This window comes from Amblyomma maculatum, chromosome 11 (genome assembly GCF_055883805.1).
Source record: "Amblyomma maculatum isolate TAMU_Amacu chromosome 11, ASM5588380v1, whole genome shotgun sequence".
Classification (NCBI taxonomy): Eukaryota; Metazoa; Arthropoda; class Arachnida; order Ixodida; family Ixodidae; genus Amblyomma; species Amblyomma maculatum.
The window spans coordinates 81,638,293-81,660,527 of NC_139354.1; the positions used below are offsets into that span (position 1 = coordinate 81,638,293).

General features: G+C 44.0%; 1 protein-coding gene across 1 annotated transcript in view; it reads right to left on the reverse strand.

Moving 5' to 3' along the window:
* Positions 1-1,358: 1,358 nt before the first annotated feature.
* Positions 1,359-22,235, reverse strand: part of LOC146174264 (neprilysin-1-like) — a 181,257-nt gene continuing 160,380 nt past the window's right edge. Inside the window, exons 13-17 of the mRNA XM_084585364.1 lie at positions 22,129-22,180; positions 21,466-21,533; positions 3,464-3,677; positions 2,496-2,546; positions 1,359-1,401 (exon numbers count right to left, since the gene is read on the reverse strand). Coding sequence (XP_084441490.1) covers positions 1,359-1,401; positions 2,496-2,546; positions 3,464-3,677; positions 21,466-21,533; positions 22,129-22,180 — 428 coding nt within the window. The remainder of the gene's footprint in view (positions 1,402-2,495; positions 2,547-3,463; positions 3,678-21,465; positions 21,534-22,128; positions 22,181-22,235) is intronic.

A 22,235-nucleotide genomic window follows, 5' to 3' on the forward strand; every position in this document is an offset into this window, starting at 1 on the left:
ACAACACTTCTAGGGCAGGCTTAATTTAAGGCCCGTTATTGTACGACCATGGCGTAGTCAGACATGTTCTTTGGAACTCAGAGACCTGGGCCGGCTTGCACGATAAAGTCCGAGCTAAGTCCAGACTTAAATGGTGTCTTTAGAAAGACCAAGCTTATTTAAGACGGCTCGTGTTCCGAACGTCGAACGCTTCGGGTTCATGTTCACCAGAGTGGCTTCCCAGAACGGCCTCAGCAACATTTTTCCTCGTAACACAATCTTAAGCCGCAAAAAGCAATGGCACCGATTTTACACAACGCAAAATTGACGGAATGTGTACATCTTAAAGCAGGGACAGTGCAGGCGCATCCCTGTATTTCCCTAATTTCTCTACTTAGACACCTGGCGTCCTTGTGTCTTAACCAAGACAGCACTGAAGCCCAGTCTTAACTCCAGTCTTAAGCGGCCATGCTAGTGGCCTATTCTTTAGACTCCAGTCAAGTCTGGACTTAGCTAAGACAGTCTTAAGATTGTTTTGTGCAAGCGGGCCCTGTATTGTTATGTGAAATCGCTCTTATCCCAAATGCTACGTGCGACGCTCAGTTGCCCCAGTATTCGTATGGTGATGGTGGGTCGGGACCGATGGGGTCATGCTAAGCTAGAACACACGGTGGTTGTTGGCCTATTCGCAACGCCAAATATAGAGTATTTTCTTCGGAGCGGCATGCTTTTACGCCGGTAAGATAAACTGTGTGGCAGGGGTTTCTGCAGCGAAACACTAGATGCACTGGAAAAAGTAAAATGTTATAACAGATTGTAAAGTGTTACCTGAATATAGGTAAAAAACGTAACCATGGCGTATTCCTGTTTCTATGTCTTTGAGACGCATGACATAGGAAGGGGCGTAATGCTTTGCATCATGCGTTTGACATTCGTCCTGCAGTAACCAATATATTAAAGATAGCCGATGCTGCGGTGTGATTTTGTTCTAGATCAAAACCAAAGTTTCTTACCTTGTAAGCAGTACGAAGTCCAACATGGTCGCGAAGCTTCATGGGTAGCGTAAACATATCGCCTTTTTTCTAGTGAGGAAAATTTAGGGTAGAAAGCGTTACAAATGTAACAGTGATAAATGAATCATTTTCAAGAAAATGTCTTCCCCTCACGACAAAGAATACTTGTTACTGCTCGAATACACTTAGTTTCGACTTCCCACGCCAGCTGACCGGTCAGTGGTTGGTGAGATGTAGTGAATTTGGAAGATCATCGATTACTAAACCGATCGGAAATTTCCGTTTCCGAGTTTGCTGGGGCTGTGGTAGAAAACAGATAACATTGTCGAGGTCTGAAAGGACAGTATATTTAATGATAAACCGAGGCTACGGCTCACTGCCACTTTCGTAGGTGCTCTGGCAGCGAATTCTGCAGAGTTGTCACGTCCACATAAAGAGCCTGTGAAGAAACAAAACAATTTCGTACAATGAAAAAAGTTTGTTAAAACAACCAGGACCGCTAACATTTTCGGGAACGAAGCGGGCGAGATACTTCGAAACCACTGAGCCACTTTATTGCGCGGAGGTACAACGCCACTGTCTGACTTCTAGCTTGCATTAACAAGGACTTAACTAGTGAGTACACCATGCCAGTCACCCCATCTCATTTGCCATCACAGCGCCCTTGTCTCAGGGTTCCAGAAGACACACGTAGATAAGAAAAGGTAGTTTGTACGGAAGGTCAATATTTCATCATTATATCAACGAATCAACGCATGCTGCTCTATGACGAAGACTTTGCTGGATATAGAGCGCCTGCGTAACGGTTCATTATGAGGCTATTCAAGAAGCTAAACAGTTGTAAAAGAATGAAAACAAAATTTGTAACTGTACAACGTAAAATGTCCGGCTAAACGTTTACGCTATTTCTGTTTGGTAATACATGCACAAGAACGTCCCATAGAACTTCATAACCGGAAAATGCTCGCTATGCGAAGTATTCGAAGCGCGACTACCACGGAAGAAGAATGTTCTGTGCAAAGCGGAACAATGTGAAATAAGGGCGATTCCACGAGACGTTAGACACATATATGAAAGCTTATTATGGAGCGAACGAATAAATGTGACAAGAAATTTGAAGATTTCTAACAGACTACGAAACCAGAGTTGCGGCCACCGCCAGAGAACATCATGGGCACAAGGGCCGAAGAATGCGGAACATGGAGTGTGTGGCACAATAAGTCAAAGGGAAGTTTAAAAGCGATACCTTATGTAGAGAATGCCGAGAGAGGAGAATGAATCAGACAGTGACTGTCTCAGGCAGAAATCAGTAGATGGCTAGAGCGGGATACAGTGGTCTACCGCTGTAACCACCAGTAGAAGAAAGTTGACAAGAAATGAAGAACGCTAAAGATACGCATGAGCCACATAGCAAAATGCATGTGTGAAAACAGGCGCTTGTTAAAAGAGCGGAAGAGGGTGAGAAGCAACTAGAAGGTGTTTGCCACAGGGAGCAGCACTCACTCGAGAGTGACTACTGCGGGGTACGTGATGGTGACGAGGACCGAAGGGTGACTGCCATGAAAGAAGTTTGCATGCCATAAGGTGGATAAGTGAAATAAGCTTCAGGCGAGAGCGAAGTAACGAGTGCACTACCGCAATGTGGCTCCCATGAAAAAGAAGGGGGGGGGGGGGCTTACATTGGAATGCACTAGATTATCACGACGATAAAAGAACGCGGAACTTCGGTGTGGTTCTAGGAGACGATGAAGCAACCAAGGCTTGCAACTGCTAAAGAAGCTCATGACGAGAGTTTAGAAACGAGGGCTGTAACAGAAGGTAGCTGCCACGGAAAGAATCGAAAGGGTGGTTACATCGGATGAAGGAGGTTAAGTTGAGTAACAAAGAATGCGGAGCCTAAGGTTGGTGTTTATAGAACACGAAGAATGACTATACACCCAGCCGTTAATAGTGACTGCCGTGGATAGACAGGGACGAGAAACGGGAAGGTGGTGACAGTGGAAGAGGTTTACGTCGAGTACTGATGAATACGGAATGTGGGGGGGAGGGGGAGGACGCAACAATAAAAGCTGGTCGGTTGCTTATGTGACCTGCTGAAAGCACATGACATGGCCAGGCCAACATGGGCTGCGAGATACCTTGGGCTTTATATTTAAGATGGGAGTGTGTAGACCAGAACCTAGCTTTCCAGGACCATTACATTTCAAGTTCGACACGTTTCCCGTAGACCACAACGGCATACTCACACGGATTGCTTAAAGCGGGGATATAAGTAAATCACAGATATTTACAACTTGGATATATCAAGTTATGGCTTAAATCGAGCTTTCTGAAGGTTTCCTTGAACATTCCAAGCAAACGTAAAGGTGGATGTTCGCTTTTATGAGCTAAACATTCCACGTACCGAAATATGCACCTCATATGTGGCCTCACAACCATTTCTTTCGCGCGGAACTGGTTCGGTTGCATACCCTGGGATGCCTGCTGGCAATTCCAACATTGTAGCACCGCTTGACAAGGGGACTGTTGTGTCCGCTTGAACGTATATTTCAGTTTGGTGCGATGTTACTAAACGCGGCACTGCTGTCTTGCGGCAATACTGGCATTTTGGGCACTGGTTAGGTGCGGTAAATCGAGCCTTGCTGACCGAAGGCTTGCGGCGACTCTGGCGGAGTCTTCTCATTACTGGAGATGAGGAATTGAAATCAACGTATTTTCCCTGTAATATCGCGTTTATGGTATGCCAGTAACAGACGTATACCTTTTATTACCAGCAACGTACTTACCCGAGGCACCGTTTTCTGCAGCGTGGGTGTGTACTACAATGGCACCATGCAACGCCAACCCGTAACAAAAGGTCCGAGCAGCTCGAGCTCCAATGCCACAATCGGTCACTACGAAATATTTTTGGCGCGCACTCGCATATTCGGAGCAGCCCATGGAGCCGCAGCATGTTATCCCCTATTTCTGACGCCTGATGCAAAGTGACGCTCGGCACGCATGCGCGCGCGTGCGCTTCACAGGTCGCCGCCGGTGCGACGAGCTGCCAGTATGGGGGCAGGCAGCCCACGCTGCAGAAAGCATGCGACTATATGGATCCACCATATTCTCATTTATGGTTTACAGATAAGCTCATCAGCTGGCATGCTTTATCTATTGAGTTATTCTTATATGCCTAGTAATACAAAGTTGGCTATGATGGGGGAGGGAGGGGGGCCCGCGCTGGGCCATTGGGGGCAGCCCATACGGGGTTTGCAACTCGTGCTTAGAAGGGCCCTGCGTGGGCTGCCAAATTTTGCAACGATTGGTCCCAATTCATACCCATGTTAGCAGCCCATTTAGAGCTGCCCGCATTTGACCCAGATAGCCGAATGTTGCCAGCATACCAGAATAACTAATGGGTCCAACGTTTATACAGGCGGGTCCCGTTTATCAACGTTTTAATTTTCATGTCGGATAATCCCTCCAATACCCGAATTGTTCCAGCGCGGGCTTTACGGTTGCCAGCACGATTTTAACTGGCCCACGTGTTGCCCTCATGGTTTGAAACTTTCATTTTCGGGCCTGCCCAAGTTCAATTTTAAAAATCAAGCGTGAAACATTAAGAACAATTTGTTTATCTTGTATTCTATGCTCGCCCATATAAAATTTGCTCAGACCACTGTAATAATGTTGGCTGGCCCATATTGCCCCCTAAATAATAGTCTGAAAATTTATTTCTGTTCTCTACGTCGAATAAAAATGGCGTAGGTGGAGATTCGGAGGTATTTCAGTACATAATACGGAACAGTTACTGCTGCATATTTCCTGTCAATACTACATAATGTTATTTATTTATTATTTTTATTTCAATTACCCCAAGGGCCTTTGCAGGCATTACATAGGGGGGGGGGGATTCATCAATTATGCACAAATAATTTACAATACAAGCAAACAAAAAGCTGTAAGCAGAAAAAGGTGCACAAAAAAGCATGAACAATTTATACAGGCGACAAGAGCAGGTTTCGGATATTTAAAAAACATTATTAAAAAGGCACATCTAACAAAACAGGAAAGTACAGCACTTCAAAAAAAAATGAAAATATTGCAGTCGGAAGTTGCGGAACATGGAGCAGGGAAGCGTTTCAGGGTATCTAATGGAACACGTAACATAGAGGATAAATTGAAGAGCTAGAAAGGTAAAATGCACATCAGATTATTGTGAATTCAAATGCGATAGAAGAGCTCCTTGAAAAGATGATGCTTCAGGAATAATGGCGATACTAGAAGGAAGTGAGTTCCACTCGTTGATAGACAGGACCAAAGGCGACTACTTGAATGGTTCTGTTCGCGTTGAAATAGGTTTAACCTTGTTTATTTGATCTAGACGAGCAGAGATGTGCGGCGCCAGAAAGATATGTAAGCATGCAAATATTGTGCTGTTGTGATAAAGAGCATGAAAAAGAGATAAACGTTTGAATTTTCTGCGCATTACTAGGGGCGGAAGATTGAGTAATGTTTTCATCGCTTTAACGCTTTGATGCCGAGAGTACTGTCAAAGAAGGAATCGGGCTGCTTTGTTTGGACCGATTCTAACATCTTAATAAGATAGGCTTGGCAAGGATTCCAGATGACTGACGCATATTCTAATGTGGCTTTGACTAACGAGTTGAAGGCCTGTAGTCGTGTGTTCGTTTCGGCAAGATGCAGCCGGCGCTTAAGGAGACTAAGTTTTTTAAAACATTTGGAGGTGATGCACTCTATGTGTGTTCAAGCATAACTTCGAGTTAAAGTGCATACCAAGGTATTTCACCGATGCAGCAGTTTCTATGAGAGAGTTGTTAATTGTGTAGCCATTTGGACTCGAGCAAGTAGCGGAATTAAATTTAAGATGTTTCGTTGTATCGGTGTGAATTACCATTTGCCACCTGCCGCACCAAAGAGTCAGCTCATCGAGGTCATCCTGTAAAGCGATGATATCAGCAGGGTTAGATATTGCTCTGTAAAGCACTGAGTCACCTGCGAATATTCCTATTGTAGATGTAATGCTAGACGTAATGTCATTAATATAAATTAAGACGAGCAAAGGACCCAGCACCGAACCCTGAGGCACACCGGAAGGAACTCTAGAGCGATTTGAAAAGCAGTTATATATTTTCAGTGATTGAACTCGGTTGCTTAGAAACGTGTCAATCCACTGTGTAGTATAATGATCAAGGTGCAGATTATGTATTTTTATCATTAAGCAATTATGGAGGACACGATCAAAAGCTTTGGCGATATCAATAAATGTGGAGTCATGAATCGAATGCCTGATGAAGGTCTGTTACTAAATAAAATAACTGTGTCTGACACGATAAATGTTTCCGAAAGCCAGGCTGGTTGATATGCAGCAAGTTCTTTTATTTAAGACGAGCCATAATAGGAGGGTAGACGATATGTTTGAGACGTTTGCAACATATCAAGTCAGTGAAATAGCCTATAGTTATTTGGAACGGATCTGTCTCCAGATTTAAAAAGCGGTATGAAGTAAGCAGATCGCCATTCTTGCGGCATATATGTTGTAATGAGTGATTACTGAAAAATGAGAGAGCGAAGTAAAGCCGAGTGCTGGCAGGTTATTTTTAAAAGTTTTGCGTTGATGCCATCTGGTCCTGGCGCGGTGCTGAGGGGTAAGCGTTCTATTGCGCGAAACACGCCTTGTGCTGTTACAGGAATTGGTGAAAATGGGAACCGGATGCCGGCATCAGGAAGCAGCAAGTGACTCTGAAGTGGCAGTTCGTCTGTGAAAGCTTCTGTGAAGTGGTTGTTAACTTTTTCTGCCCATTTTTCAATAGCTAGGGTATTGCCGTATGCATCCAAAAGAACAGGAGCCGCACCCCCGCTTTTCGGATTACCCGTGTTCCAAAACTTCTTCGGATCAGTTCTTATCTAACTAGAAAGTTTGCAATTAAAATATTTGTTTTTGGCATCAGAAATATCTTTGTAATTATCACAGTCTGTGGCTTCCTTAGTTAGAGTTGTTTTTCTAAATGCTCTCTTTTTTTCTGTTTATTGCCCTTTTGACATCTCTAATGAATAAAGTATCGTTAGACCTTGTAGTTATTACACTTTTCGGCCCTCCGCGATCTTCAATTTCAACGAGCTGGTCACGGAACAACTGCAAATTTTCATTTGCCGTGCGATTCTGGAAATTGGCTTGAAAATCATCAGTGAAAGTTTCCAATATTCGATTGATGCTTTGGACGTCTGCTCGCGTGTAGTTGAGAATAACGTTTTTCATTTTTTTATTTGCAAGCACGCGGAAGTGAAAGAGAGCAGTGTACAGCTTTATATGGTCGCTTATGTTTTCCAAAACATTAACGTCTGAGAGCTCGGGATGGTTGGTCAGGATCAGCTCCAGAATATGATTACCACGGGATGATTCATGAACAATTTCGGTGAGGTGGTGATATTGAAGGAGATGAAGGAAATGAATGTTCTCTTGGCGGTTATTCTCGGAATCAACGGATAGTGTTGTCCAGTTTATGGCCGGAAAGTTAGTCACCGGCTAGCAAAAAGAAGAGAATTTGGGTGTTTTACGAGAACCTGCTTAATGGCGTCACTTAACTGTTCGACAAATTTCGGTTGACTATCGGGTGGTCTATACCATGCGCCGAAAATGCAAAACGTGCTACCGACTTGAGCAGAAACCCGGACTGTTTCTAATCAAGAGTCGATAGCAATGAACGATGTGTGCAAATCTTCCTTAATCGCGATCAATACTCCTCCGCCTCGACAAGAGCCAGCCCTATCTTTTCTAAAAAGAACAAATTATAAAGGAAATGCAATGTCATAGTTTGCGATGTCTTCCATGAGCCCAGTTTCCGTTTCTACGATGATGTCAGTTGAGCAAGAATGCATGATAACTTCGAGAGAGTCTACTTTGTTAAATATGCTGCGGAATTTCGCCAAGAGTATCGAGACATGTTTCACTTGGTTTGGATTGGTTTTCTTTGTAGACTGTCATGTCTGGGGGGGGGGGGGGGGGATACGCCTTGAAGAAAGTTTACAGTGCTGTAGGTTGCTGAGTCATATCGGTAAATTGCGCTTTTCATGTGAAGCTTGTTAAAGCTGACAGAATAGCGCTCATTTATCCCAACATTCTCTTTAGCGAAATCGCGCAGCTTCTCCGCGCATGAAGAATTCTTGGGGAGTAGTCTTCGTCCAGCTAGACCTTTGGCTACTTCACATCTTTCAGTTTGTGTGCGTTTTGAAGAGCTTCAAGTTTCGATTTCAAATTTTAAAATCTAACTATAATGGGCTGAAGTTGATTATTCCGAGGTTGGCCAAGGCGATGAGCCCGTTCAATGTCGCCACACTGCATCTCGAGGTGCTCGGTAAAGAAGTCTTTGATTATCTTTTCTGTGTCTGCATAGCTTTCTTGTTCCCCTTCATCAAGACGTTTAATAATCAGATTGTTTCTTCTCATTCTGTTGTTCATGACGTCAACAACAAATGTCAGCTCATCGTTTGTTTTGTTTATGTTTGCTTTAACTTCCTCTATACCGAATTGGACATAGTATCAAAGTATCCCTTCATTTCAAGCACACTGGACATATTCTTCTCAATTTCAGGAACACGGTCTTGAATGCTACTTGTTTCCTGTTTGATTTAATTTAGGCACTCCTTCCTTCCGTTCCTTTAACAGTGCGAGCACATCATCAATCTTTGGTCCCGGGTTTGCTTCCACATCACCCACACAAATCAAAAGTATTGTTATGCATATGGAGAGCAGGAACGAAGTAGGTCTTGGACCATGTTCACAAACAAGGCCTGCCCCTGCCCTAAAACGATACTCATGTTGACACAAAGAAATTCTATGGAAACAAAAATGAGGCGATGCGAGCGCGATAGTTGCACAAATCAACACCCATTGAAACTCAACGATGGGGATGAGCAGCCACACAGGACCATACTATTATAAAACTGTACAGAAAAGGGCCTACCTAGAAAGGTAAAGAGCGCAAGTCAATTATATATCTCGTGGCCGCAAATCCCAGAAGTATGAAGTTTGCAGGAGGTTATATAGGCGTCCTTGGTGCTGAATCTGCTAGAGGTGGCGCTTTCCCAAGCTATGACGTCACACAGCAAGTCCCGCTCCGCGCTAGCACGCAGCGGTGGAACCAGATAAAACGTCAGTCGTGCATGTGATCTGATGGTTTCCTTGCGATGCTTCCAGACGGGGTTGGCTTGCGGCAAGATAAGGTGATCTAGAGAGGCACAGAGCACAAGTCAACCATATGCTCTGGTGGCCGCAAATTCCCTCACCTATCCTTTTGTTATTAATAAAGGCCATCTTTTTTTACTCTGCTGACATAGTTACCAGAGTAAAAAAGGGTATCCTTTATAAATAGCATGAATATGCTTAGAACAATTGCGAAACCTCCAGAAGAGGCAATTAGCAGCACATATAAAAGGAAATAAATGAACAAAATGGCACCCTTAAATATAGGCTGGAGACGTTTCGGAGAGGCAGGCCCACCTACGGCCAATTCGGGGTCTACTGCGGACTTCCATGGAAAACCCCAATTGCAATAATTTTATTTTACCGCATAGAATACCAATATATGCTACATTTGCCCGCAAGAACCTCAAACATGCCCGTCTAGGCAGCGTGAGAGAATGCTCGCATTTTCAGCCCTGCCGCGACCGATGCGAGATTATTCGGCTTTTGAGTGGGCAGCCCCATTTGGGCTAGCCGATCTTCTATTCGTTTTAGGCCCACATTTGCATCTCATCTGCCCTAACGTGCGCCGCGTGATACCACTTTGGGCAGAAGCGTGTATGAGCACTTTATATTCTCTCCACAGACTGCACCGAAACTACTGAAGCTTTGTGGTGGGCAGCCTCATTTGGGGCAGCCCAGGAGGTTTCTGCGTGAAGCACACAATTCCGTCTGATTCTCCCCCGTGTACCCCTCAAGGGCGCCACGTAAGCAACGTAAATCCATGCCAGTTTTTAGCCTCGCCACGGCCTATTGGTCTTTTGATCGGGCAGCCCCATTTAGGTTACTCTATGCTTTTTCTACACAAAGTCCAAATTCGCCTTGAAGCGGCCCTAACCTTCTCCAAGAGGGACTCTTGTGAGCCAGATATGGGAATATATGCTCAGTTAGCCCTTGCTATGCCCAAATGATGCCAAATGAGTAAAGCGGTGTACACCAAATTGGGCTTGCCCGCTTGATCACTAAAGGGGTTCCTCAAATGATATCACTACGGTTCCGCCATTCCAACTTGCTCATACTGGCCCAAGGGAGCCATGATTGTGTTCTACGTGGCATTCAACAATTTCTCAGTGTGCCTAAATTTCGATATATTCGGGATCGATCTTCTGCACATCTGATATATGATGAGAGTAAGCTAACATAGGATCCACAAGAGGGAGAGGGCTAACTGTCGCCGTTAGCACTCTCGTGGCATGCAATGAAAGGCGGTGTTCGAGTGCCTTTGTAATATTAATATTCAGTGTTGGATACAGCCCTACCTCAATATGGTCATTTGGGATATATTAAGGCGAAAGGCTTACTAGGCTATGGGGGCACCACATTTGTTAGTAAAAGGTGTTAGCAAAATATAATTTGTGATATGAAATCATCAGACGGTGGAATTTGTAGTATGTCTGAATATGCATTACATGTGACCATAAATAGAACGTCATGTCATTGTCATGGTTGTGTGAGTCACCTACTTATGACTCGTAATAATTAGTCATGATCAGCGTCATGATTAAGGATACGCTGAAGGGTTTGTGTTAGGTCGTACAAACCTCAGGAGTCTATGTCGTGGCTGAGTAACAGAAAGCTCTGAGTAACGTGCCGCAAAATGGGCCGTAAAAAGTTCTGCATTATGGGCCACCATATTACGCCACGAAACGCCTGATTCATCACTAATAAATATGGCGTTTATATGAAAGTATCTCATGACAAGGTCATGTTGCAGTCAAGTAGCGCGAAAATGTCGTGGGTATGAGAGCATCACGTGGCAATGTCAGGTGACAGTCAAGTTGCATGAGAATGTTTCGTGGCTATGGGAATGGCTCGCTACAGAAGCGACGCCATACCGCCAATTCATACTTGCTGGAGCACACCAATGAACGGACGGCAAGAAACGCCAGGCGACAGGAGTGACGGAGAACCTCCCATCCCACACTTGCAGGAGCACTGCAATGCACGGGAGCCAAGGAAAGGAAATCTCGACTGTGCGGCGCGAGCCCTGGCATTTCTAACGGAGCCTATACAAGGGTAGCGTGACGTACCTTGTGCAGCAGCAACGCTCAGTCCTTCCCTTTTCTCCAGTGCAGTGTCTGCATGGCTCTCAATGTTTTTATTTGCCTCCTAACTAGGAGCCTGGCTTCAAAACTAAGAGCTGCATTTTTATAGCATAATCAAGTCTGTCTACCTGAAATTTTATTTAGCATATGTTTGGAATTTTGGTACAATTAGTATTAATTTCTTGAAACGTAAAGCCAGAATTAAGTGCGGGATCCGTTAACAATAGTGGGGAGGTGCTGCATGGATAGTGAGCTCGCGGGAAGCGGCGTCTGCTGTTTCTTTTCCTTCTAGGCCACTGTGAGAAGGAACCCATATGATCATTCCGGACATGGGGGCCGATTCGATATTTTTAAATATACGATATGGCGCAAAAAGTAATATACCCTAGTTCAATACCACTGCAGGCACCTTTAATGTCGATTATAATGACCCACGAGACCTGGTCAGTGGCCGCTAGCGCGATGTCGGCTTCCTCCTCATGTGTTATGCCTTGAGCTTGGAACGTCAGGCCATTCGCCGCGAGTTGTGGTTTACGAATGCGGCCGTGTACCACCACTCAAGGTGAGGGCCGCAGGCGTACACAGAACTTTTCATATCCCATAGTGGTGGGCCAGGGTCACCGCCCGCGGAAGGCGCCTGCCACTATGGTCGTCACGTATGATTTTGGCAGAACATGGCCTTCGTGCAGAGCGTATCCAGACATCTAGGATACGTACAGGCTCTTTCGAGAGTTTTGGGTCGTGAATGTGTAGTCGGGTTAATATGCCGCATCCCACAAACATCGTTGAAAATCTTGCATATTGGTTGTAAAGTGTACCTCTCACTACTCTATGAAAATGTTTCCCATCCTCAAGCCTATGAGCCGCTGGTTGGACGCGTGCATTGGAATATAGAGAGTGTGCTTGTATATCTTTATAAGATTCACCTCAATGGCGCTCTTTTCAAAACTGCGCAGGATGCGGAAAGGAGTTAAGTAGGGACTCAACTTGTCGCGAATGCATGTGCCAGCTGCCAGAAAACCTTGCATCATGACCTTCCGTGTGGTTAGCAATCCGAGCGACCACTCAGGTAAACCTCTACCTCAACTTGCACTGTTCGGCGAGTGTTGTATCAGCCCGCTGATGTTTAATGGATAAGGAAAATAAGTGCTGTAATTTCATCGTGTTTAAGCTTCAGGCTGATGGCCAAGGACCGGTACATTTTAGTGGCGCACGTAGGCGACGGGCGGATGGAAGTTCGGTAGAAATAGAGCGCATTGAAGACAACAGCGGCGAGCGTAGGCGTCATCGATCTCCTCCGCTTGCTGCGGGTTGATCACAATGTCTCGAACCGATCCATGCTTGGTCCAGGGGACTAGGTCGTTGGTGTAAAGCGCATGCTGAACGCCTTCGACCTTCGCCAGCTAAGCCGGGAGTACCATAAAGGCCAGATTGAAAAGTAACGGTGAGAGGACCGCGCTGTGTGCAGCTCCTCTCATTCCCAAAAAATGGTGCCATGTTTTTGATCTTGTATTCGGATGAGAGATTTGCGATCCGACAGAATTTTGGTCATATACTGAAAAATGTTAAGCCCATAGTTGGCCTGTGAGAGATGTTGCAGGATGCTTGCATGTGTGACGTTATTAAGTGCCCCGGAGCCTTCATGCCTGCGGCGCGAGTGCTGTCTTACAAAAGTGCTAAAATGTCTTGGTCGAGTTGAAGCAGAACAGCCTGAGCGGACCGGTGAGGGCGTTAACCAAGTGCCGCCAACGTGAATACCTTCATTCCTCTGCTCCGCTAGCTCGTAAACAAAATGTACATACTTCAAAGCGTTCTTGAGCACTGTCTTTCCGGTTTCTGCCTTCGTGCTTCTTGTCCTGCTTTTTCTTTTTCAAGCATTGAAGGAGCTGTAAAAACTTCCTCTTCTCGTTTTCTGACCACATATATTTTCCATTCCGCGTAACCCACACACGACCTGAAAACAAGGCAACAATAAATTATCCTTGTTGGTTAGTTTATTTGTTGCTCTTAAATTCTAGATAAGCAGCCGAACGTCACTTCACATTATTAGAGGAGATGGAAATAAGCACATAACCAAAAGTTTAATCTCGTACGTGTAATAGTTCATAGTAAGAAACATCCGTGTTTTAGTGTCGCTTGAGAGCAACGATCTGGCAATTTCTTTACAATGAACAGGGACTGCCTCAGCATGCTGACTATAATAGTGCACCACGAAGGGTTGCACGTTTGATTTTGGCACTATAGTCTTTGAGATCGGGTTTCGCATACAATCTATTATATCTCTCCGATTTTCAGTCAGCATATATAGCAGTGAGAAAAATTCTTTATAGAAGTGGAATTGAAGTTCAGGAACAGGTACATTAAAATTCAGATTCTTGGCGACATTATCTGTGAGGCTCCGGCAAACAAAAATACGGATGTAGTCACGAAAATAAACTTGGAGTGATTACGGTTAGTGAGTAATGTGAGCCCAAATTGCTGATGTTACGAGAAAGACATGCTACGTAACCTCACCGAAAGCTGTTGATTGTATAATCTATAAGATGCACTCGCAGGAAACAATATGTCACTTGACTTGAAGAATTCGCGTTGGCTGTGTACTTTATCTAGTGTCTCTATGCTCACTATAATATGGATAAACATACGATTGAAATTCAAGGTGAATAGAGATCCCAGTACAAATAATGCAGTGGTTATCTTCTTATTTAAAGAAAGGGTAGGTAATCGGTTGCTGCCTGCTATCTGCTGAAAACTGCTTGAAATTTGTCACAAGGAAATGAAAGGCACATATTTTTTCGTACTCGGTGGACACCTTAAACGCACTTTGAGAAGGTAAAACGACTTTTGAAATTTCTTGTAACTCTACAGCACCTTTTTCTCTCTTTCCATTTTCACTCTCACCTTGCTTCCTTACCTAATAGCGCGTTCAGTTGTCACAGAAGAAATGTGAGAGATACTGGGTCATTTACTTTCCAGTAAACCATTTTATGTGCGAGTTAATAAAAACGATAGATGTACAAAACGAAACTCAAAAAGAGATGCGGTAGTGGCCGGTGCTAAACGCCATTCGTGATTTCCTTTCCGTTCGGCCACACCAAGGAAAAATCAAATTTCACGCTAAACCATATTCAACTAAAAGCAAAAATAAGTATTTATTCCGAATGATTCACCTTGAAGCATGTTTTTCGGCTCCATGGTTAGACTGCAATGTACACTATGAAAGTTCTTTGCAGCATGAAATATTTGATAGCAATATTTCTCGCGCAATTATACTGTTTGAAGGCCTCTCGAGTTTAGCAGCCAGTTATAGCTCGAGGACAAGTCTTTCGAGCCATTCTTTTAGGTTTTCCTTTTTGGGATTAAAAGAAGTGCTAATTCAATGGATTCCAGGGCACATAGTAATCATATTACTTCCATTACGTGATCATTTTTATACTGACTTCAACTTTGAATGAGCTCAGCAGCTTCGTATTTAACACTATCTCCAGACTATGTAGAGTTTTGGGCGCTTTTAAGTGCTCGGCTGGCTTAACCATAATCTCACCCTTCCTAGTGCGGACTTTCGGCATTTAAATTTTTCTTCGAATTACGGTTTTCAAGCTTAAGGCAATTCGAAGCTTCCATGATTTTTTCGTACTGCACCGTGCCTTCTCTCAATTTTGTTGATGCCACTCTAAGTTCATATATAATATATTTCTGTGCATCACGCGGTGAAGACGAAACTATAGATAACTGCATCGTTTCACGCAGGAGGTATGCTGTCTCTAAGGAAACACTTTAGAAATGCTCAACACTCGCTTAGGCTTCCTGTTTAGAATACGTCTCCTCCACTCCTTCGATGCGACCGCCAAATTTAGAGCTCTAAAGCAAGTATGCCATTTCCTTCAAAGGTATATACTCCCTTAAGCACTTTGATTCGGGTTTCAGCACCTTGGTTTTCGTTTCGATTCTTATTAACATAATTATTGACTCCGCAATATTGTCGCTACCACCTCTAAATCGTTCCGAGTACATTTTCAGCAGTCCAGATTCTTATTTTCTTTTTTTAATGCGCTGTACAAGCTACGTCAGGATGAAATATTCATTGCTTTTGTCAGCACCAAAACACTAACCCCTTTGCTTGCGATGGCGCAAGATAGAGCCAACTTTCCGGCTTTTTCTGTGAGGTTCAAATCACAAACACCCGAGCTGTAAAAACGCGGTACTGCATAGCTGAGGAGTACGTTAGACCACCTAGGGTAATTTAAACTGCCCTGGTAAACAAAGCACATGCACGAGTTTTCATTTCGTCTCCATTGAATCACGGCTGCCGCGGCCAGGGTCGAATCCGCTCCCTCCAGATCAATATTCAAGTGTTCTACACACTGACCAACAGCTACAGTAATCATCGCATGCGATGATTATAACGTCGCTACACGATCAAACGTAAGAATGACATGTAGGAACATAAATTATAATAATTACGCTAAAAATAAATATGATATGATTAGGTAAGAATGAAGTATATAACTCCTCCGTCATGATAGTGGCACTGTACCTTTGTGGCCCGTTCGTTACTCCTGTTATTACAAATTATCAGATCTTCATAAAATTTCTAGCTAAGACGATTCCCAACCGTGAGCACCAAACCTTGACCAGAGCTCGGAAAAAAGATACAAGTGAGGCTTCCTTTAAGAGAGCCTTTATGAGGCTTCCTTTTTAATATATATATATTTTTTTTCATGCTGTATCTATGTAGCCCAAGTTCCTCGTGGACTGCTGAGTGGCATTCTTGGGAGGTGCAGCGCAGGGCCGTGAGCTCCAGTGTCGGCTGTACGAATGTACTACTTCTTAACGTAGAGCAAATTATAATATAAAGTTACTTCCCTAGAGACATGCGCCAAAAATAATTCCTATTAGAAATTTACTCTTCGCTCTAAATTCCATCCGTTATGGGGCTTTTAGACACCGGCGAAGCGATCTTTTCCTTTGAAAGAGTGGCTTGCATGTATTGTAAGTCACTCTATGCCATGCGTGTGCCCCGCCTGGGTGGCGCAGTGGTTACGGTGCTCGACTAGTGTTCCCAAGGATGCGGGATCGAAGCCGGCATCCGATGGAGGCGAAAAGCAAAGGCGCCTGTGTGCTGTGTGATGTCAGTGCACGTTAAAGAACCCCAAGTGGCCGAAATTTCCGGAGTCCTTCACTACGGCGTCTCTCATAGCCTGAGTTGCTTTGGGACGTTAAACCCAACAAACCAACCAACCAAACCATGCGTGTACTACAAACACACCTCATGCCGGTGTTTTCCCCAACCCCACGCGTCACGCAAAATTAAATTCAATAGTTCGTATTCTTCTTATATTATTAATTAGATTTTACTTCTCAATCGAACTCTTTTGCAAAAAGCTTCTTATATGTGTCAGCGGCCACTTAAACTCTTCATCTTTGGTCGCCAGCCAAGTCCACTATCGACAAAGCCCCAAAGAACACTAGTGCGCCCTTGATACAAGCTTCTTTGTTCCTGAATAACGTGTGGTCTTTAGCGTAAAGCTATACCTTACGCGTTTATGCAGTTGATATTTTGTGTCAGGAGAAACATTCTATACACAGTAGTAGTAAGCCAATAAGCTCTATAAGCAGTCGAGCCATTCAATTTATTAGGGAGCGTCAAAATGTGAAAGCACACAGGATAGAAAAGGCTATCAAAGCTAATCAAAATTGGTAAAATGCCTGACATAAGGAAGCACGATTTGGAGAACATCTAGCATGCTCTCAAAAATTTCCGTAGCCTGAAGCGGCGAACAGAAAATTATTCAGAGACAAAAAGGAGGTTTACGCGCAAAGGGACATTTCATTCTATATGGACGAGATAGTCAAAGCCGAGGAGTTTTATACTGACCCATACAGTAGCCGAAATAAACCGGACAATAATGACAATTGCAGTATTGTAGAGCAATCAGACGTTCTGCCAGTAACATAACACGATTTTATGAAAGTTTTATAACCTAAGCAAATGGCGAGACCAACTAGGGAATTTTAGTTAACCACGGGTTTTTGAAGGACGCAATGCCCCGTATATGCCACGCCTGATGAGGTTTCAGAAACGGTACTGTACCTTCAATCGTATTCATATTGTTACGAAGCGGCAAGCCGAAAAAGACAGGAGACAGAACATGACCGATGGCGATGGTAGTTGACGTTTAATGAATGTTCGCGTCGGGCCTAGCGCGAGCGTTCATGCCCGCGCCACTGCCCGCTTCTTCTTCCTTGTCGTCCGTAACATGACCCGGGGGCGTATTTGGGTTTGCTCGGTACGGTGGCTCCGCAAGAGAGAAAACGACAGAAGAGACGAAGAAAGCGGGCTGTTCCGACTAGCATCTACCGCCCTAGGAGCCGAGCAGCCTAGCGATTCGCGGCGCATGCTTTTTCAATGGGCGTCATGTTGGACGCGGCACTAGCTTGAGTCTATACTACTACTACTACTACTACTACTAATAATAATAATAATAATAATAATAATAATAATAATAATAATAACATTATTGTTCAGAAAAAAATGTGACAGATACTGCGCCTTTCCCTTCTATACAATAATAATTATTATTATTATTAGTAGTAGTAGTAGTAGTAGTAGTAGCAGTAGTAGTAGTAGTAGTAGTAGTAGTAGTAGTAGTATAGACTTTCTCAAGCTAGTGCCGTGTCCAACGTGACGCCCATTGAAAAAGCATGCGCCCCGAATCGCTAGGCTGCTCGGCTCCTGGGGGCGGTAGATGCTAGTCGCAACAGCCCACTTTCTTCGTCTCTTCTGTCGTTTTCTCTCTTGTGGTGCCACCGTACCGAGCAAACCCAAATACGCGACCCGGGGCCACCGAGCGATCGTCCCGATCGTGGACGAGGAAGTTTAGCGATGTTAATGATTTTATGACGTGATGATGGGCGTGTCTGGATGCTTGAAGAAGAAGAGGAAGAAGGAAGAATAGAACGGCTTGCCGGTACGATGTCTGATGCGTGGGTGATCCGCCTCCCTTGGAGCTGTCAACCATCCGTCACCAGAGCCCATGGGACCGATGGGTCGAGGTCACGTCGGGCAGCTTGGGCGGGGGTTGCGTGTTCGTGTCCATCGGTTCCTTCGGGTCATTCGCGTCTTTCGGGTCCTTCATCTCGGTTCTGATCGGTATGTCTGTTCTCCTTGTCTTCAGGTCCGGGCTGGGGGCTGGGCGGTGGTAGTTGTTCAGGTCTGGACTTGAAGGGCTGGGGCGAAGCTGCTCGGCGATGTCCCTGAGCCCTCGGTGATGGTCCCGGCTTGAAGATGGCCTCGATGCTCCAAGGCGAGGATGGGGATGTCGTAAGCCGCACCTCCAACCAAATGTTACAAAGCGGCAAGCTGATGAAGACAGGAGACAGAACATGACCTATGACGATGGTAGATGACGTTTAATGAATGTTCGCGGCGGGCCTAGAGCGAGCGCTCCTGTCCGCGCCACTGCCCGCTTCTTCTTCTTTGTCGTCCGTAACAATATTACCAGCCAGGTGAAAAAAAAAAACAAAAATGGTTGACATTTAACTCGCCTCTATACATAGCATTCATTGGCTACGAGGTAACGTTTCATTAGGTCGAAACGTCAGCAGCCGTAGAGGTATCGAGAAATACTGTTGAGAAGCCCTTAGAAGCCATATTTGAATAGACTGGAAGATATTTAGACTGGCTGCATAGTAACCATAGTTCTCCGTCAAAAAAAGTAATGCAATTACCTTAAAGAAAGGTTGTAGGTAAGGAAGCAAGTACTGTTCACAGCGTACCTAAAATAAGGATTCAGAAACTTGACATATTGAACATTTGAATAGGGGTTGATGGCGATTACCTGAGTGATTTGCGACTCACTAAAGAAAGTTTCTTGCTGAGTAACATAGGGGGAAAAATGCGTAGAATGCTTAATGGCTAGACAAGAAAAGCAGAAAAATAAGCTTAAAATGTAACCTTAAGCAGCCTCAGAAAAAAGCAACATTTTACAATAGGTAACCAAGCAATAGAACTGAGACGAATATGCGTACTCAGGGCCGAACAATAATATTGAGATAGAACGCATTTGGCGAGTATTCACAGATGATACCAGCAACGTTCTGATTTCGCTGAAGAGAAAAGTATAACAATTATATCTTACCAGATGTTGAAACGTAGGCACTAACGAAGAGGTTTTTATTTAATAATGGTACAACGCAGAGAGCTCCGGAACGGAAAACGGTAGGCGTAAAGTTATGATGTTGGAAGCCTGCAGAGTGGGCACAGAGATAACTTAATTTAATGATATTTTTATCTAAAGGATGAAGAAATGTGTAAGGGGAGGACTTGTACGGCGAAGAGAGGATAGCCGGTGGTCTCTACAAAGGAAGGAAAGCGTAGCAGGGGGCGGCAGAAAGCTAGGTGGGTGAATGAGGTCAAGAAGTTCGCAGAGTTCAAGTGAATGCAACTAGCACAGGACCGGGTTAATTGGAGGCATTTAGGAGAGGAATTCGCCGTGCAGTAGGTGTAATCTGGCTGATGATGATGAGTTAAGCAAAAAGCAAAGTATACGCTGGCTTCTTTGCTTGGTGCGCCGTAGTGGGAGCTGAATGCAGCGGCCAATAGTCCTCGCAATCTGTTACGCCCCTGCAATAACAGATAATTCTAGGGAAACCATTCATTTTCGTTTTCAGCATTCTCAACTGGATGGCGTTGACAAAATCATCTGGACGTTTTTATCGATACGCCAAACGCTTATTGCAGAACCCAAGTGTCCCCGTGACGCTTCAACGCACATGGTAGAGTGCAGTTCATTACGCGCATTTATGCTCTTCGTCTTCAAACCAACTTCAGGGAAGTTGATATCTGTCATTTGGAATACAATGTGCTTTATTAAACTTGTCATATGAATGCATTCCTCTGCATTGGATAAAAGCTGCACTTTGAACAGAATATGCCGCAAACAATAGGTCTTCGAGCATAAACGTTGGCACACGTCGCCACCTTACGCTCCAAGTTTGTTAGTCACCTGAAAATAGTCACTTTTCCAAACTGACCAACGCCCCCCACCCCTCTCTATAAAGCGTGCTGTGATTCCGTATATGCCGCAAACCAGTGAGTGCCTCGCCCGTATATTACAAGAATATGACGTACAAGTAGTCCGTGTGCCAAGAACATGCAACGTCAGCTGGTGAATGTGAAAAATCATTTGCCGCAAGAAATATCTACAGGCGTTTTATACGCATTCTTTACGCCGCAGATTAGGACGACGTCTACATCAGCGAAACTGAAAGTTGCAAGAAGCTGTTAAGCAATCTGTATGCTCATTATGTGCAGAATGAAAATCCTCACAACAACGCCATGGCAGAGGACGTAGTTACGAAGAAACACAAGATTGAGTAGGGCAAGGCAAGAACTGTCGAAAAAGAAAACCTGCCACCATCTCGGCTTCATTTCAATTCAGGTACATTAGGGAAGACGTCACACGCTTAATTGCAACAAGGGTAATCTTATCTCAATCACGCACGATCCTTGCGGCGATTACTATAACTTTTGAAGGCGAACCTTTTTTGTGCGATTTCATTGTAAACAGGGCCCCCGTTCTGCCATTGTGAGTGCCGAAACGTCCAACTTTAAATACATTGTACTGGTCGATGTCCCCGTTTTTTTTCGAAACACAATATCCGTATAACGCGAAAAGCCACCATCACTGTTGTGGTAGTATAACAGAAATTTATAAAAGATTTTGCCAAGTAACACAGCCAGTATTCGTGAGCTGTAATGGCACTGTATAACGTGCTTTATTGTTTACACATTAAGAAAAGTTAGGTTGCAAAATTCCAAGAAAAATACGGCCATTCATGATATCGCGAAAAAAACTGTTTGGTGAGGAAGTGGTACCGGAAGATTCTAATGTGGCAGCCACACAACTTCCAAGTAGGCAGACTCACTTCCATGCCTTACTGCAACATTTCAGCCAAGCCGAAGAAACAGGAACCAATCTTGAACCGTAGCTGTTTGCTTTGTACAAATGATTCAAAGAGGAAGTGTATCACAGCCGCCTCAGGAACAATGTTTCCCATCCACAAAACAAATTGTTACCAGCGTTGCCAAAACATGAATTCCAGCATAGCGCTAAAGAAGTTGTCTTTATCCGCTAGCCGCTCAAGCCTAAAATAAAGCACAATAAAAAAAACTACAAACCTTCTTCGGTAAATGCTCCTGTAAGCTTCTCAAGGGTTAAGCTTCCCATGGATCCAAAGATAGCAGAGCTGTAATCAGAGTGTATACAGATGTATTGATGCAAACTTATAGCATTCTGGCTAACTATTATTAGGCTTTCTCCCTTAAAACATATCATCGATGCTGCAAATGTTTGGTACACGCGTATAGAATTTCCTTTCGTAACCTTATTGTGACACCAAAGGAAGGAAAATTAGTGCCCGCTTAGCGACCAAAATGTGACAAAAACAAGTGTACTGGAAACTAGCTTAGCTTTAAGCGCAATGGAAGCAAAAGCATACATTCTACTTGTATGCTCGCTTCGCAACAATCATTTTGCATAATTATTATGCTCTAAATAAGTCATTAAAACCAGCAAACTTGACAGCAGTGGGATACCTTTTATTTTCAATAAAAAAAACTGCTAAATTTCTTATAACTGAGGAATTTATGAGAAATGAAATGACCTCCAATATCTCTGTAATACAATTTCCTCCAATAGAATTTAAACAATTTTCTAATACAAATAGTGACATAAGGTGACACTTTAACAAAAAAGCTTGGAAACAACTGGCGATGCATTAGAATGATAGCGTCAAGCAGACGAGATGTCAAAGGCTGAAAAAGAAATTCTAATATACTCACTCTGGGCCTTTATATGGGAATACAGACTCCTGTAGCATGCCAGCAGGCATTTCTGCGAAACAATGAGTAAAGTCAACACGCATTGTTAATCAAATAAATTTGAAGGT